The 16,959-nt window shown below is 55.6% G+C and overlaps 10 protein-coding genes across 10 annotated transcripts; 6 read left to right on the top strand and 4 right to left on the bottom strand.

Moving 5' to 3' along the window:
- Positions 1 to 308: 308 nt before the first annotated feature.
- Positions 309 to 1,206, top strand: PHYSODRAFT_560438 (hypothetical protein; the record flags this gene model as incomplete). Its single annotated transcript, XM_009528750.1, has 2 exons — positions 309 to 1,007; positions 1,045 to 1,206. 2 exons carry the CDS (start codon positions 309 to 311, stop codon positions 1,204 to 1,206), a joined length of 861 nt encoding a protein of 286 aa, XP_009527045.1.
- Positions 1,207 to 1,959: 753 nt separating this feature from the next.
- On the top strand, positions 1,960 to 2,559 carry PHYSODRAFT_500141 (hypothetical protein; the record flags this gene model as incomplete). The annotated part of the gene is made up of 1 exon (XM_009528751.1): positions 1,960 to 2,559. One exon carries the CDS (start codon positions 1,960 to 1,962, stop codon positions 2,557 to 2,559), a length of 600 nt encoding a protein of 199 aa, XP_009527046.1.
- A 2,564-nt stretch (positions 2,560 to 5,123) lies between these two features.
- On the top strand, positions 5,124 to 5,960 carry PHYSODRAFT_501962 (hypothetical protein; the record flags this gene model as incomplete). The annotated part of the gene is made up of 1 exon (XM_009528752.1): positions 5,124 to 5,960. One exon carries the CDS (start codon positions 5,124 to 5,126, stop codon positions 5,958 to 5,960), a length of 837 nt encoding a protein of 278 aa, XP_009527047.1.
- A 1,403-nt stretch (positions 5,961 to 7,363) lies between these two features.
- On the top strand, positions 7,364 to 8,740 carry PHYSODRAFT_501132 (hypothetical protein; the record flags this gene model as incomplete). Its single annotated transcript, XM_009528753.1, has 1 exon — positions 7,364 to 8,740. One exon carries the CDS (start codon positions 7,364 to 7,366, stop codon positions 8,738 to 8,740), a length of 1,377 nt encoding a protein of 458 aa, XP_009527048.1.
- Positions 8,741 to 9,365: 625 nt separating this feature from the next.
- PHYSODRAFT_383342 (hypothetical protein) lies at positions 9,366 to 9,794 on the top strand (the record flags this gene model as incomplete). Its single annotated transcript, XM_009528754.1, has 1 exon — positions 9,366 to 9,794. A coding segment is annotated over one exon (429 nt), but the record flags the coding sequence as incomplete, so codon positions are not given.
- A 713-nt stretch (positions 9,795 to 10,507) lies between these two features.
- On the bottom strand, positions 10,508 to 10,818 carry PHYSODRAFT_331887 (hypothetical protein; the record flags this gene model as incomplete). Its single annotated transcript, XM_009528755.1, has 2 exons — positions 10,508 to 10,681; positions 10,804 to 10,818. 2 exons carry the CDS (start codon positions 10,816 to 10,818, stop codon positions 10,508 to 10,510), a joined length of 189 nt encoding a protein of 62 aa, XP_009527050.1.
- A 470-nt stretch (positions 10,819 to 11,288) lies between these two features.
- Positions 11,289 to 11,714, top strand: PHYSODRAFT_379810 (hypothetical protein; the record flags this gene model as incomplete). The annotated part of the gene is made up of 1 exon (XM_009528756.1): positions 11,289 to 11,714. A coding segment is annotated over one exon (426 nt), but the record flags the coding sequence as incomplete, so codon positions are not given.
- Positions 11,715 to 12,267: 553 nt separating this feature from the next.
- Positions 12,268 to 13,308, bottom strand: PHYSODRAFT_501724 (hypothetical protein; the record flags this gene model as incomplete). The annotated part of the gene is made up of 1 exon (XM_009528757.1): positions 12,268 to 13,308. The coding sequence occupies one exon, from the start codon at positions 13,306 to 13,308 to the stop codon at positions 12,268 to 12,270; it is 1,041 nt and encodes a 346-aa protein (XP_009527052.1).
- Positions 13,309 to 14,089: 781 nt separating this feature from the next.
- Positions 14,090 to 15,667, bottom strand: PHYSODRAFT_300849 (hypothetical protein; the record flags this gene model as incomplete). Its single annotated transcript, XM_009528758.1, has 1 exon — positions 14,090 to 15,667. One exon carries the CDS (start codon positions 15,665 to 15,667, stop codon positions 14,090 to 14,092), a length of 1,578 nt encoding a protein of 525 aa, XP_009527053.1.
- Positions 15,668 to 16,128: 461 nt separating this feature from the next.
- On the bottom strand, positions 16,129 to 16,536 carry PHYSODRAFT_377239 (hypothetical protein; the record flags this gene model as incomplete). The annotated part of the gene is made up of 1 exon (XM_009528759.1): positions 16,129 to 16,536. A coding segment is annotated over one exon (408 nt), but the record flags the coding sequence as incomplete, so codon positions are not given.
- Between the last annotated feature and the right edge of the window lie 423 nt (positions 16,537 to 16,959).

Here is a 16,959-nt window from a genome sequence, read left to right on the forward strand (position 1 = left end):
TCAAGTAGTTCAGTTAGTTAGTAAGTTTGTAGTTCGATACGGGTCGGTAATACGAGTAAGCTAGGACATGTACACCAACCAATCTACCTTAGTCATGCCTGCGAGCGCATCTAAAACGTCATAGCAGCGACATTCCCTTGTGGTCAACAGATCGATGCACCAGATTACTCCGGCGAGGCGAGCTCTCGTCAATGCAGACTTTGTCGCAGGAAGGATGTTCATGTACCCACTTCTAACGGATATTTGAAGCCATCTACGTTGAAGCGACCAGTAGAAATAGTCATTTGGCGATCATCCGGCAGAGATATATGGTGGGCTCGCGCCGCGTCCGGAAGCGCTCGACGTCGGTGTGCCCGCTGCTGCCGACGTACGTGGGGCTGCTGGAGCCTCTGCAGCTGTCGCTCCAGTCCGCGCGCGACAACAAGCGCCCGCTCTTCGTGCTGCAAGTCCAGCGACGCGCCAACTGCAACGACGGTACATGCAGCAGCAGCAGCGTCCGCAGTTCGTGGAGCTCCCCGCGCCCCTTTGAAGACTTTGAGGAGCTGCACCAGCGGCTGACGCTGGCGCTGCAGCACGGCCACTTCTGCAACGCCGGGTGTCCGTGGCTCTTCTCGTTCCTGACCAGCGAGTTCCCCAAGAAGCACATTCTCCAGCGCAGCTCGAGTCCGAGGAGGGTCGAGACACGGCGAGCCAAGCTGCAGGAGCTGCTCACGTCCACGCTCGAGTTCCTCCTGGACAGGAAGAACCACGCCTGCAGTGTCGCCACGACAAACGTGGCCAAGCTGCTCGCCGAGTTTCTTTACGGGGAGGACGCCATCGCGCAGTACATCCTCGAGTCGTACTCTGAGGCGGAGACCACGTCCACGAGCAACAGCAGTCGACGCAGGAGCCTGGGAGTGCAGTGCAGCGACCAAGAGGACGCTACCAGCAACCAAGATGCTTCCAGCAGCAGCTGCAGCGGAGAAGTCGGCGGTCTCAGCATCTGCGGCGTGTGCAACGGAGCGCTGGTGCGAAGCCGATACAGCCAAGTCCGACAGCGGCAAGGGTGTGGGCTCCGATGTCAGCCCCGCCAACTCTGCCCGAGGCAGGTCGTCCGTCTACGCGACGGTGTTGAAGTGCGGCCACCAGTTCCACGACGAGTGCATCGTGCCCGTGCTGAACGAGACGCTGCGCTGCCCGACGTGCCACCACCTCGAGATCCAGTGACTGCAATCGGGACACCAGTGTCGGATCGATTAAAGTGAGTCGTGAGGGCAGGCAGCACCTTGATTAAAGCGATCGTGGGGGTAAACATTCTCCACTGCGCCTTGTCATGATCAAGACAATCCAGTCGCCATGAAGTCACGTGGATCCACGCGTGCGCTGCGCTAATCGAGCGGTGCAGTCTGATTACACCGGGATCAAGCGCCATGATCACCAGCGCATCAACAGCAAATCGCTCGGTACTTTTTCATGCAGTGTACAGGTTCACAGTCTGCGATTGCCTCAGTGCGGACGCACTTCACGACCGCATAATCCAGCAGACAAGCGCACGACCGACCAGTGCTGGTCTCACGTGGCCGCCCAGCACCGCTCTGCAGCCTTTCATTGCCCAATTTGCCCCGCAGCAACTACTGTACCAACACCAACACGTTCCGTTCCCCGCTTGCACTGATGTCTTCCGGCTCCAGCATGTCGCTCACCTCGCGCCGTCGTCGCCGTCGTCGCGCGACGGTCGCAGGACCTCCCGGAACGCCCGTCAAGAATCCGTTGCCCAGTCCAGCGTCGTTCCGAGTCCCGACCATCGCGTACCTGGACCAGTTCGAGCTGAGCATGACGGCCACGAAAGTTAAGCTCGACCAAGGCAAGGACGTCCGCTACGAGCTGATCGTAACCCCCACGACCGACAGCTCGCAGCAGTGGACCGTGAGCCGCTCGTTCAAGGAGCTCCAGGCCTTCCAGCAGCGGCTGCTCGAGGTCATGCAGCTCGGCCACCTCTGTCACGCCGAGTGTCCGTACCTGTACTCGAGCCTCAAGGGGCGATTCCCCAAGGAGTGCTACCTCTACTCGTCCAGCTCGTACGTCATGGGCAAGCGCCGCCACGCCATCGAGGAGTGCTTCACCACGCTGCTGGAGGCGCTCCGCAAGCGCGAGAACCACTCGAACTGCAGCATTCTACCGGGCACCGTGGCGCAGGAGCTTATCTCGTTCCTGAACGAGGACCTGCCGATCGAGCACGAGTTCCGTTGGGAGAACTTCGTGAGCTTCTCCAAGACGCCGAGCAGCAGCAGCTCGACCTTCTACAGCACGGACGGCAGCAGCCGCAGCTTGGCAACCCCCACGGGCGGTTCAAGTCGCTGCTGGCACTCGAATAGCGACAACAGCCTCGACTCGTTCCTCTCGGCCGGCAGCAGCAACAGCATCAACTTGTTGGACGCGTGCGGACTGTGCACCAGCGACGACGCGGCCAAGGGGTCGCTGACCGCGCTGAGCTGCGGCCACCGATTCCACGACGAGTGCGTCGTGGCCAAACTCAACGAGACGCTGGCGTGCCCCACGTGCGGCCACGCCCTGAGCTGAGCCGATCTATATTCATAGCGATTTCATGTACTTATTCCTGTCACTTCAAACACCGAAAGCGAATCCAACAAACCTGCTTCGTGCTTTATCAATCAATCGATCAATAAATGGACCCAGCGGAGCCTTGACTTCGCGGGTCTTATTCCTAGTTGGGGACGAAGTCCCCACTTATAATCTTCTATCCCTCCTCTTTACTCTATTTCTTACCTCTCTTTACTTACCTCTCTTCACTTACCTCTCTTAATCTGGGACATGAACGGCTAGGGTTTACATCTAGAATCACTTCCCCGGGGCCAAAAATTGCGCAAAAAACCTCGGTTGAACAACCCTCTCTTGATCCATAGACACACTTAACTGCGTAAAAACTGGAGTGGCCCCTTCTGAGAAGGGGTCGATGCCATTAAAGTGGGGGGACACGATTTAGCCTCGACGATAAACGCTAATCAAACAGGCATCGGGAAGCGAATCGCGGGTTTAGATAAATTGCTACACTTTAGATCGCACCGAGCGCAAAAAAAACGCCACCATAATGAAGACCTAGACCAGATTTATATATCTCCCCACTACAGGTCTAAGATGCAAGCTTGGGGCTCTATTTCCCGACCAAAACGCTTAGCTGCGGCTTGGAAACGCAAAAATGCCTTTCTAGATGGGCCAAATCAAGTTTCCGGGCCGAAATCCGACCTCATCCAAAGCACAAAAGTGAAGCAGCCCTCTCCTATCTCGTGTCCACTCATATTAAGAGACAGGCGTGGTCTATTTAAGAGGTTTATTTTAGAGAGCAAAGTATTTGCAAGCGGCAATATTAATATAATATATGGTTATTGTGCCTTTCACTTATTCTGCCGTGATAATTCTGGCATAGCTCTATTCCTTATCAACCTTAATTATGCCCCGAGTTAGCTATTTCCAATTTTATTCCGGGTTGCCCCTCCGTGGCCGAATTAGGAGCGGCGATGGTGAGGCCAAGTTAAGGCGGAATAAGCTGGCCCAGCCTGCGTTCGGCGGAAACAGAGCGATTGGCGGTTTCCTACCCGCCAATACATGTCATTCTGCTCGTATCTGCGTCGATCGGCTCTCAAATGCTGATCGCGAAAGCGATCATAAGTCCTCGGCTTCACTCTGATTTAGAGCGCCAAGTCAGCGCTTGCATCCATTACTACGAGTGAGTTAGTGCTGGGAAGGGTAGAATTGCTAAAAGAGAGTGCACTTCAACTTGCCTGCATGGATACGTGCTACGCAAAGCTCACCATGTCCAATACTCTGTGAAGCTACAGCCTGTAGCCTACAGATAGCTCCTGGCAGTGACGCAGGTGGTCTCCTTATACCTTGGGGGCCCGCACCCCACACTACGGAACTAGCTCCAAGCCGCAACGACGGGTTCGTTCGCTGCTCTGCTGGTTGCTGGGCCCTCCTACGCGGACATGCTTCACGGGCACCCCGCGCGGGTTTGCTTTGGCTGTGCTCCTCGCAACCACTTGCTGCCGATAGAATAGAGAATCTTGCGATAGTGTAACAATTTTTAAATTGTGTTATTAATACCGGTAAGTGATATGGTATAAGTGATATGGTATGTAGCACTAGAGAGGAAGTACGGCCGGCATCGGGAGCCGAGATGCTGTATTGAGTACGCTGGATAATCGAAACTGAATAATATAGCTTTTAACAACAATTATCCCTTGCTACATGTATTTTGCTTTGGGCTGTCGGCTACCACTAATTGATCTTGAACCGCTGGTGCTGCAGCTCACCCTTGCGGTTAACCGTGATCTAGGGTTTCGCGAGATATAGTCCAGCATCATTAGTGCTCTCTTGCTGCTGGTGTGTAATTGCCGTTGATTATCTTGACCTCGCGATAGATAGTAACGTTATTTGCTGATAATGAAGACTTCATCATGCAGCTCCACCAGTGTTGCTAATTGCTTATTGGTTTGATGGCCTGCACGGGTTAAACTGAGACTCTAAATTGCAACGGTCGCGAACACGTCCTTAGCGCTTCACTACACTACAAAAATAGTAATGGTGATTGATAAGATCAATTAGAGGGTGGAGACGTCGGCCTGAAGTGGAGACTCCACTGCAGGGTGTCGACCCCCGAAGCAACTCAACGGAGCAACGCGACTGAGATGCTCCATTACTAGTAGTAGTCAAAGCCGTTGAGGCAGACAAAGCCTAACTTTTTTGCTTCTTCCTCTTCTTGGTGACCAACGCCCACAGCCATCACATCAACATCACTTCGCTCGCATCAAGTGGATTGTATTGGAAGCCGGAGTTGGTGGACATCGTGCCACGATCTGCATCGGACCGTGCGACTCGCTTCGGCGGTATCCAGGTTCCCACCTTCAAAGCCGCTAAGAGTGTCGTGGACGCGCATAAGACGTTGCGACTGGCTTAACATTGTATTTTGGTGAGCCGTTGCTGCTGATGCCACAGAGCTCGAAATGGTGCAAAGCGACTCGGCCTACCGCACAATCATGTTGGTGGGGCGAAAATGACCCGCAGCCCAGTCCTCATTTTGGCCCGAACCAGTTGAAAGGCATCACCGACCGACACTCCGAAGCGAAATGAGCTCGAGCCGCCCTCGGAAGAAGCAGTCGCTGCCCGTCGGCCCGCTGCCACCTCAAGTTGCGTGGCTCGACGGCGTCTCGATGGACGTGACGCCGATCACCTCGAACCCGCGGACTTCCTGTCGCCGAGTGGACTACCTGCTCACCGTCACGTGTCAGACCCGAGACTCGGCACCATCGGCGACGTGGCACCTCGTGCGCAGCTTCGACGAGTTCCGCTTCTTCCGCAAGCGCTTGGTGGCGGCTCTGCAGCGCGGCCACTTCTGCCAGGCCGAGTGTCCGTGGCTCTACACGTTCCTCAAGAGCTACTACCCCAAGTCGCAGCTCGTGGGCAGCTCGCTGTCCCGAGTGGTGGCCAGGCGACGGAAGACGCTCACGCGCAGCTTGGCCACGATCCGCAGCTTCCTCCTGAACCGAACCAACCACGTCTGCCCGCTGGTCATGCAGGGCGTCGCGCGCGAGCTGCTCGAGTTCGTGGTGGGCGAGCCGCAGGACCGACACGGTCAAGTATCCGACTGGCTGACGCAACTGCTGCAGAGGTGGCGGGACGGAGACGTGGAGCTGCTGGAGGATGCGGCCAGCTCGGACGAGACGGCGTCAAGCGACGAGGCTGCGGCGGACGTCTGCGCTCTGTGTGAGAACCCGCTGGTGGGGGCCATTCCGAAGGACTGCGACGGTCCCGAGCTGGACGGTGGCGACCGGTGGTCGCAGCTAGCGGCGGCCGAGCCGTTCTCGACGCTGTCGTGCGGCCACCACTTCCACGACGAATGCTTGATCGACAAGCTCAACGAGGCATTGCAGTGCCCGACATGCGGCCACCAGGAGGCTTGGTGAGAGCGGAGACATTTGAACATTGACGACGTATAACAATGTACGGAAGGAGGAGTGAGTGGCTAGGCAGGCACACAAGACTTCGACTGGGTGTAGTAAAGTCTGAACATGGTAAACATTGATTGACATCTTTTTCTTTAAGTAAGCTCGGGCTGCTGCATGGCAGAGGCTATTCATTACGTACGACCGTAGTTTAGGAACTGCACTTGATGCTGCGGCCGTAGAAGATTGCTGGACTAACGACTAACGTGCAAAATTTAAATTTTGTAGAGCACCAGCTACAGAACAGTGCTAGCCAGCCTTTCCCGAAGATACTTTCCACAAGTCCTATCGCATTCAGAATCCTCAGCGGGACTCCCGCCGGGAGAGCGCGACACTGGCACCGTCACAGCCTCAGCACCTTGCTCGGATCTGCTGCGCTGTTCAACATACAAATCGTGGAGCTTTGGAAGCAGGCACTCTACGACGTCGTGCAGTTGGCTTGTCCACTTGTCCAGGAGATCTTCCGCCCTCGTGTGTGCGTCATGGTAGCAGCTGAAGCGTAGCTGGTATACACTCTATGTACGACCCCGAAGCCCGTCGCGGAACACTGAAGCATTTTTTTCATCCGGAAAATGGGAATGCATGGAGCTCCAGCACATGGCGGAAATGGAGCCCAAGCCATGGAACGACGCGAGAAGAACAACAAAGTAGTTTACGCGTTGTGCAGCCAGCTGCACTGACCGCTGCGCGTCAACGACAACGCCCCTGCTATGGTACATGTATGCGAAGCGAGGACTCCAATGGCAGGAACCATTGCGATTCACCCACCTACGTGGCCTCATACAGTCGGCGACCGTGGAGGTATGTAAGTGCGCGGTTCGAATTCTTCGCTTACGACCGCTTCCTCCTAGGCAAAAGATGCACTCGACGTCGCCGCGTTGTGTTTAGCGTTTAGCATCGAGAGCAGTGTCGCAGTCCGCCGTAGGATTCACAAAGCCACCCATAGCAAGTCTCTTTTTGGTCTGTGGTGACTTCAACTGCATAAACCGCATTACTAACACCTCGCCGTTCCTCTCAAAGTGCCCCATACTCATAATACAATCCAGTAAAGCTGGTTCAGAGGGGACTGCAACTCCCGGACGATGGCCATGTTCCGACCTCGACTAAAAAAGCCAGATCCCATCCACCCGATAAATTTGAGTTGGTCTCAAAAACTCACTCTCGCAGACTTCGATGGCTTCCGGTTGCAGCCCAGCTGGCCCGTCCACCCAAATGGCACAGCACGTGAGCCAACCCCACCGCGATGAATCTCTCACTCTGCAATTCGATCCGTCCGTGGCAGTCAAGCTGCTGGTTTTCGCCGGCGGTTAGACAGGTTCTAACCAGTCGCGGCGTTTAGAGACGAAGTTTTTATCACATCAAGCATGTCCGACTCGCACGCGCACTCGCTACTGCAGCTGCAGCGCCACCCCAAGTGCTCGGCGCTCTACGCCACTCGCCTCCGCCGCAACTCGCAGCAGCCGGTCGAGCCGCTGGCTCCGAGCGTCGCCTACTTGGCCAACGTGACGGTCGAGGTGACTACCAAGACGCTGGGCCGAGACGCCACCACCGTCGCACTGACAGTTCACGACCACAAGTCCAGTTCAACCTGGCGCCACCTCCGCTCCTACGCCGAATGCCGCGCCTTTCAGGCCCGAGTCCTGCAGGTGCTGAGCCGAGGCCACCTCTGCTTCGCTGAGTGCCCGTGGCTCTTCGCCTACGTGCAGCGATCGCTGCCGGCCCAGCGTCGGGGCCACCACTTGTTCCGCGTGGCCGGTCATTGCCCCAAACCCGGCGTGGCCGAGAACCAGCGCCAAGCTCTCACCAGACTCTTCGCAACGCTGCAGCGTGTGCTGCTTAACCCGCTGAACCAGAAATGCTCGGTGCTCATGAAACAAGTGGCACCGGAAGTAATCACATTCATCACGAACCGAAGTGAAGAGGTCGGTACGGAGTCCCTAAACTCGCCGACAAACGACCGGCCACTGGCGAAAACGTTCTCCGAGTCGTTCATGTTCGAGATCAACGAGGATGGCGAGGTGCTGGCCGTTGACGCTGACGCTGACGCTACGTACGGACAGGTCAGCACCATCACCACGGCAAGTCTGGACGATTTGGAGCGAGAGTCGGCCGCAGAAGAAGAAGTGGACGCCACTGCGACAATGGAGAAAGTTGTCGCCGGCCAACGCGTGTGCTGCGCCATGTGCGCGCTGCATCGAAGTCGGTCGGACGAGCAGGTGTTCGCGGGCTGGCGGGCCGAGACTATGAGCAGTCGGTTTATGAGACTGCGGGTTGGCGCCGGCGCCGAGCGCGTTTCCATTGTGGCCAAGCGGCAACAGCCAGCGCAACCAGTGGAGCCGCAGGTGAAGGGCGTGTGGGAATCCCCCGCTTTGTCGCAACGGGTGACGTCACCACTAGAATCGTTGGCAGTTCTAGGTGGTCGTGCGTTGGACGTCGTCGTCGTGGAACATGACGGAACCCCGAAGGACCCCTTTCCGAGCTCCCCGGGCACGCCAGGCACCCCGCCCAGAGATTCGCCCGTGTCTTCTAGAACCTCGTCGGTGTGTCAGATCGACTTGACCATGCTTGACACGTGGAACTTGTCAGGGCCGGCGCCGGCACCGTCACCGAAGACACCGAAGACCGCGTCACCGTCCAACCTCGAGAACATTCGTCGGATGCCACGTCGGTCGCTCGTCGTGCTCAACTCGCTGCGCAGCAAATTCTCGCTGCGTAAAAACTGCATGGGCGTCGCTATTTAAGAGAACCAAGACCGTTGAGAACAAGTACATGTAGATGGTCGCACAATGCTAAAGAAAATATCAACTCGGCGTGGACAACGCCGCCTAATGAAGGACACACTGTAGCTTTCGGTTTTTGTGGACATTGGAATTCGAGATTGATCTAAGGAAGAAGAGATCAGTACGCGCCCGAACCTCAAAGACAGACTGCTTCAGGTAGGTAGCGCTTTGCAAAACACGCTTCGACCGAGCGAATACGTCGCCTCGCAGATGCTGCCGCTTCTTCCAGGTTCGTACAGCAAGTACTCAACCCGGAAGTTGACTCAACGGCATAACCACGAGCGTCCGACCCAACGCCTGGGCGGATAGACGGGTACTTGGAGTCATTTCGACGTACGTCGTACAGGACGATACAAACGTTTGCGACGAGTCATTTGTCATTCGTGTCTTGCTGACAGCAAGTGGCAGCTTCAACTCGAATGCTTCATTGCTGAATTTTGGATGGCCGAGGCCAGGCGCCTTTCCCAGGTGCAAGCAACAGCGTTGATGTTGTGATGTTGTGGACACCCGACGAGGTAGGGCTTACTTAACCATTCTCTTCGTATTCTGTGCGCTTTATTCTAACTTCTCCTTCATCTTGATCTACCAGGACACTCAGCTCCGGGAAGCGGTCCGACAACACGGAGCTCGACGCTGGGACTTCATCGCCTCCGCCGTCCCGAATCGCTCGGAGGAATCGTGTTCTGCTCGCTGGGAGGAACTGCAGAGTCGATGGTCGCTAACGCGGCAGCCTTGGACCGAGCACGAGGACGAGCTGCTGAGCGCTATTGTTGACAGCGAAGGCGCGAGTCAATGGACCATAGTGGCGTCGTTTCTGCCTGGACGGAATGCCAAGCAGTGCCGCGAGCGGTGGCACCACCAGCTGAACCCGGCGATCAAGCGCGAGGCCTGGTCGGCTGACGAAGACGCGCTGCTGGTGACGCTGCAGCGCAAGCTGGGCAACGCGTGGTCGCGGATGGCGGCGTATCTGCCTGGCCGCACGGACAACGCCATCAAGAACCGCTGGCACTCGGCTCGGTTCAGAGCGCGGGTGCAGCACGCCAGATTCCAGAATCTCATGACGGAGAGCCAAGCTGCCGGTAGCTCCATGATGCTGGCGGGTGTTGAACCGGGGGCTCTGTCGCTCTCTCCGTTGGATTCGAGCGTGGGCGACGACCTGGAAGGGATGTGGGCGGACGTGGCTGCTTGTCTTCTTGAGGATCCGTACGACGGCGATGGCCACGACGGAGACTAAGTTACTAACGGGAAGTTAATTTCATGAACTGCGGGGCTGTAGATATCTAGTGATCCAGTAGCGCTGTCCATTATCTTGTAAGCGTCACTCATCTTTGGTGGGACTGGTACGTGAAGGAAAATATGAGACTTGGCGCCTAAATGTTCCTAGGAAGAGGGGATCGAACCCCCGACCACTGGGACTGGAATCCAGCGCTCTGTTTTCCACCGATCGAAGATGCCGACCTGGTCTCACTGCGTTTTGCTCCTTTTCGTCTCGTTCGTCGCTGTAATGTAGGGACCAGGCACGGGGGGAAAGGTAGGCGATGGAGACGCGCCAGCAATTTGTACACGGAGCAGGCCCTCCGAACTAGAGGATTGGGCTGGTAGTGCGCCTGAATATGCAATTTCGTCGAAGCAAACCAAAATTGTTCGGTTAAATGAACAGAAACTTGCCAACATTTGATACGCATCTGCTGCGGCTGCTTCGCAGCCGCAGCATCTGCGGCGCCAGTGCTATTCACGGCGCGCCCCGGAAGTGATGCAGATGTGCAGAGCGATGTAGTGCAGCGGGTTGTTCTTAAACAGCGCGTGGAGCTGCTCCTCCGTGATCTCCTCGCCGAACTCGAGCGCCACGTGCAGGTGAGCCATACGGCCCTCCGTCTTCTCCACGAGACTGGAAGCCGACACCTGCCATGAGCGTACGTACGATCAATAGTAAAAATGCATGACGGTTTACAGATTCATGCTATTTCTTCGCGTATTCTCAATATATTTTCGCATTGAATGATGTAGACTAGATATTGATCGACCATCAGCACAACCATTCAGCCAACGTTGCCACAAAATTAATTTCTCCGAGTAATCCTAAGAAAAGTTGTATGTAAATTTCCGCAATTTTGCGCTGGGAAGAGAACTCGGAGCTTGCAAAAACTTCCGCAGTGAAAGACGCAGCGGCTGAAAACCCGTCGCCTCGCCCAAGCTTTTGTCTGATCTCTGCAGCGACATCCTCGTCACGCGCAAGATAATTTACCCGAGTTGACTTGGTGGATAAAAGCTCTGACCGAGAAGAGGCAAAGCCGTTGAGACCCTCTCTCATACCCCCCCCCCCAACACACCACCATCTTCGAATGACGAGACTTGCCGATCATTTCTGCTTAGGCGACCAAGGCCACAGATGAAAGCGCCTGCACTAGCACGATGGACCGCAGCCGAAGTAGGTAAGACTCGTAGGCGCCAGCTAGGACTTCCAAACGATCAAGACATCACTTGTTTGTTCTCTTTTGTGTGTGTTTAGGACGAGTTGCTTCGTGAAGCTGTTCGACAGCACGGAGTACGGCGCTGGGAGTTCGTGGCCTCGGCGGTGCCGAACCGCTCAGAGGAGTCTTGTTCAGCCCGCTGGGAGGAGCTGCAGAGTCTTGGAGTGTCTCTGACCCGCCAACCGTGGACGGCCCAAGAGGACGGGTTCCTCAGCACGTTCGTCTACTGCGAAGGAGCGGGCCACTGGACGATGGTGGCGTCATTTCTGCCCGGCCGCACCGCCAAGCAGTGCCGCGAGCGGTGGCACAATCAGCTGGACCCGGCGATCAAGCGCGAGGCCTGGTCGGCTGACGAAGACGCGCTGCTGGTGACGCTGCAGCGCAAGCTGGGCAACGCGTGGTCGCGGATGGCGGCGTATCTGCCTGGCCGCACGGACAACGCCATCAAGAACCGCTGGCACTCGGCTCGGTTCAGAGCGCGGGTGCAGCACGCCGGATTCCAGAATCTCATGACGGAGAGCCAAGCTGCCGGTAGCTCCATGATGCTGGCGGGTGTTGAACCGGGGGCTCTGTCGCTCTCTCCGTTGGATTCGAGCGTGGGCGACGACCTGGAAGGGATGTGGGCGGACGTGGCTGCTTGTCTTCTTGACGAGGATCCGTACGACGGCGATGGCCACGACGGAGACTAAGTTACTAACGGGAAGTTAATTTCATGAACTGCGGGGCTGTAGATATCTAGTGATCCAGTAGCGCTGTCCATTATCTTGTAAGCGTCACTCATCTTTGGTGGGACTGGTACGTGAAGGAAAATATGAGACTTGGCGCCTAAATGTTCCTAGGAAGAGGGGATCGAACCCCCGACCGCTGGGACTGGAATCCAGCGCTCTGTTTTCCACCGATCGAAGATGCCGACCTGGTCTCACTGCGTTTTGCTCCTTTTCGTCTCATTCGTCGCTGTAATGTAGGGACCAGGCACGGGGGGAAAGGTAGGTAGACAGGCCCCCATGCTTAGTCTTGCTACGTCTTCAGCGCCTTCGCATTCCCTGAGAAGAGTTTGCCGGAGCCCGTTGATCTCGTGGAGAACGGAGCCACCGACACCATTCGGGTCGACCCCGAGGACTTCTTGGGAAATCGGCTCTTCACTACGTTCTTCGCTCTTTCACTCAGAGACGTCTCCGCCCCCGCTGCCGTGTTGCTGCTGCTGCCACTGCCATTCTTCTGGTGTCGGTTCTGTCGGCTCGCCACCTTCTTGATGTTAAATTTCGTCACGTGAGCCACTAACATGATTTTGTTTTCCTGCGGAGAAAAAGTCTGGCGCTTGCGAGCGTAGCAGAAGTAGAAGACCGTGAAGAGAATCACGACGATCGTGAAGCCCATGGCGTCAATGCCCCCGTCGTCGTGGATCGTCAGTAGCGAGACGGCCATGAGGATCCACACCAGCAAGGAGCAGAAGGCTCCGGCGATCCCGAACGGACTGCGGAACTCGGAGCTTTTGATGTTTTTGTAGTTCCGCTTGAGCGCGATGTAGCCGACGCATTGTCCAGAGTACGACATGGCAGCGGAGAGCATGCAGACTCCTGTGAAACTCTCACCGACTTGAGGTACGACGTAGACGAGAAGGCAGAGCGCGTAGCTCCACGCGGATCCGAGGAGCAGCGCGTTGTACGGTGTGTTGCTTTTAGCGGTGGTTTTGGCGCAGAAGGGAAGCAGAAGCTTCGATGTTGACATTGCTGCGATGACTTTGCCGTACACCCACGTAAACCCGAACGCTGTGGCGAAGATTGCCGGTAGCGAGAGGAACGCAGTGTATCGCCTCGACACGTTGAACATCTGCGTGAACCCGAGGTCGAACGGGATCAAGTTGCTCGGCAACTCTGTCAACCCCGGAGTCAGCGATACCGTCACAAAGACCACCATGACTCCAGTCGCGAATACCGACAAGATGCACGTGAGCTGCGCGACTGGGATGACTTTCTTCGGTGCGTCAATTTGGTCACCAGCCAGACTCAAGGCCTCGATCCCGACGAAGAACCACGCGGCGTGAGGCAATCCCAGCATGAAGCCTCTCCATCCGTCGACGAATTCCAGCTCCGGGACCGCCGCGTACTTCTCAAAGCTCAGAAGAGCAGAGACTCGGTCGCCTTTGATGGTAACAGCCAACGAAACCACGTAGAACAGCGCCCATATCAAGGGTTGGTACGAGTCAAGGCTAGGGGCTGCTTCTACCACCAAGTCGGCGAACGCGATCACGGAGGCGGACACGTACATCGTATTGACCCCCGAGGATGATGGTGATCCCGAGCAAGTACGCGTCCAGTTTGCCGGGCTTGTACCGCTGCGTGGCGTTCCCGACCGCCGGCCCTGCTGCTGCATTGGCTTTGCTGCCAGAGTTGGGTAGATGACCACGACTTGGTGAGACCATGACACTGTGCAGTCCCATTTCGACGAAGGAACTTGGAGAGCCGAGAAGGTAAAGTGTTCGTTTCTGGACTGGTTCGTCGGAGGACGCTTGGTTTTCACCGTTTCTTAGTGCGAATCCGGTGAAGTGGCAAGGGGTTCGTTGTGTACTGATGATGATGATCTGTATTTGGATGCTGGAACACCCTGGTACGAATTTCCGAGATTCGTATAAAAAATCTACGACTTCTATTCATTCTACGTCTTTCGTGGCTTTGGATTCACTAACAAGAATTTTCCCGACCCTGACGACCTCGTGGACAGCGGAGCCACCGACACCATCCTGGTCGACCTCGAAGACTTCTTGGAGAAGGAGAACCGGCCCTTGACCAGGCTCTTGGCCCTCTCCCCCAGCGATGTCTCGGTAGCGTTGCCCGTGTGGCTACTGCTCCCGCTGCTCTGCTTGTGGTGTCGGTGCTGCCGGTTGGCCGCCACCTTCTTGATGTTGAATTTCGTCACGTGAGCCACTAACATGATCTTGTTTTCCTGCGGAGAAAAAGTCTGGCGCTTGCGAGCGTAACAGAAGTAGAAAGACCGTGAAGAGGATCACGACGATCGTGAAGCCCATGGCGTCAATGCCCCCGTCGTCATGGACTGTCAGTAGCGAGATGGCCATGAGGATCCACACCAGCAAGGAGCAGAAGGCTCCGGCGATCCCGAACGGACTGCGGAACTCGGAGCTTTTGATGTTTTTGTAGTTCCGCTTGAGCGCGATGTAGCCGACGCATTGTCCAGAGTACGACATGGCAGCGGAGAGCATGCAGACTCCTGTGAAACTCTCACCGACTTGAGGTACGACGTAGACGAGAAGGCAGAGCGCGTAGCTCCACGCGGATCCGAAGAGCAACGCGTTGTACGGAGTATTACTTCTAGCGGTAGTTTTGGCGCAGAACGGGAGTAAAAGCCTGGACGTCGACATTGCGGCGATGAGTTTGCCATACGCCCACATGAAGCCGAACGCAGTAGCGAAGGCTGCAGGGAGTGATAGGAACGCTGCGTAGTGGTAGGGGATCTTGAACATCAACGAAAAGCCAAGGTCGAAGAGAACTTTAGTGTTTGCCACTACAGCCAGACCCGGAGGAAGCGACACCGTGACGAACAGAACCATAACTCCAATCACAAAAGCGGTGGCGATGCAGAACAATTGGACCACGGGGATGATCTTCTTTGGTGTATCCGTTTGGTCACAGTCCAGACTCAACGCCTCAATTCCGACGAACAACCACGCCGCATGCGGGAGACCCAACATAAATCCCCGAAACCCTGCAACAAACTTCATCTCTGGGTCCGTAGCGTACAGTTTGAAGCTGACGTACGGGAGCGAGCCGAAGCAGTAGATCGCAAGGAACAACAGAGTCAAACCCCCGAGCGTAAAGTTGACAACCCAGAAGGCTCGACCGCCTCTGATCACGATGGCGAGCGCCACAACGTAGAATAGCCCCCACACCAAAGGCTGGTACGGTTTCAGTCCTGGCACTGCCTCCAGTACCAGCTCCGTGAGTGAAATGACCGAGGCGGAAGTGTAGACGATGTATTCGGTCGTATCGCAGCACCCGATCATGAACGCGGGGTAGAATCCGAGCGTGCAACGCGCCAACCCGTAGGCACCACCGGAGAATGGCAACGCGCCGTTGATCTCAGCCGTGCAGCAGCAGAGCAACAAGTAGCCGATAGCGATGAGAAAGTAGGCGATGATGAAGCTGTAGAGCCCCGAGTGGAGGCCCTCGTTCCAGTCAGCGTACTGTCCGCCCATGACGATGGTGATGCCGAGCATGAACAGGTTCAGTTTCCCTGGTTTGTACCTCACTGGCGCAATCTCAGCCCCTGGACCAACGGTGGTGGCATTAGGTGGTCGGGAGTCCGGAGAGCTGCTTGGGGGTGCCGCTGGCAGAACTTTGGTGGCTGAGACCACGTTGATTTCAACTCGAAGCTTGTGTAGCACATTTTCATCGGGAATCATGCCAGTATTCGACTAAACAAATCCAGGATCAATATATGCAAGGTTTATAATAAAATATCGATATTTATAATATCAAAACTATGAAAAAATCGCGATTTGAAGGCGTTTCCTCGAAAATAAACCTTTGACCGGATCCGTTCTTGGGATGAAGTTGCTAGGTCTATTCTCAACAACCGGATGCTCCATCCCATGTCTTAACTAGTTAGCATCAAATTATTATTTTAGTAAGCGCCACTAAAATACTCTGTTCACCCTAGGATTTCGTCAAGCCCGTAGACGGGTGCCGTTGTTTCGGCGCCAGTGAGTCAGCCAGCTCAGAATTAGTTCGTCTTCAGCCAGTCCAGTTCAAGTCCCAGAGTCGGCGTAACATGTGGCAGCATCGTGCCTGAGGGTGAAAATAACAACAAGAAAATATCAGAAAAGCTTGCATAAGACAGTATTTTCTCAGAGAACTGCACAATACCGTAGTGCACGAGCGTGAGATGCAAAATATACAGCGTCCAGATGAACATATAGCCCTGGACCGTTCCGCTTTGTGTCTCTAACACGAAGGCAAGGTGATGGAGTGGGGAATAGCCCAGCTTGCGCCGCATCAGGACAATCAGGACTCCAAATCCGACCAATTCGACAGCCGCGAAGTGTAAAATACTCGCCAGCGTCGTTCGTAGCTTTGCTGTCGTCAATGAAGCAGTGTTTGGATAAAATTCTGCCACGGGAAGATGAAAGAGTGTCGACAAATAAATCGCATACGAGATGGGCAAGACCACCTCGATGTACTCGGCCAGCAGGACGTATTCCGAGTGGAAAAGCGTCTGCAGTCCGTCCCAAACCGCTTCTTCGTCGGATTTAGGGACGGCATGAGAATTTATCTTGCTAGACGCTTGAAGCACCAGCCGTAACATTGATCCGTTCCCAGATTTTCTCGCCCCCTTCCGGATGCTTGTCACTGGAAGGATTTGGTGCTGCTTGTGATCTTCGCACTCTGAATTTCGTGGTGACCCCTGAAGTTGTCAATGCACCGATCGTTTGGCCTCGTTCTGTGTTTATCAGCTCGCTGATGAATTCCTTGCTGTTGTGTGAAAGGGAGAGAGGAAACGGTACGAACACTCGAATCGGACGCTTTCGGGAGGTCGAAACCTGGTCATTCTTGAAAATATTCCTCACCAAAACCGGCATATCTTCGAGATAGGATGTCGACTGCAAAATTTCTGACGCCGATGACTCCCGAGTGGCGTGGACCCCGTCCGCTCGGATGAAAATTGCGCGAAGAGCGACAACAACGTGGAAACCAT

This window comes from Phytophthora sojae (genome assembly GCF_000149755.1).
Source record: "Phytophthora sojae unplaced genomic scaffold PHYSOscaffold_4, whole genome shotgun sequence".
In the NCBI taxonomy this organism is placed as follows: domain Eukaryota; phylum Oomycota; class Peronosporomycetes; order Peronosporales; family Peronosporaceae; genus Phytophthora; species Phytophthora sojae.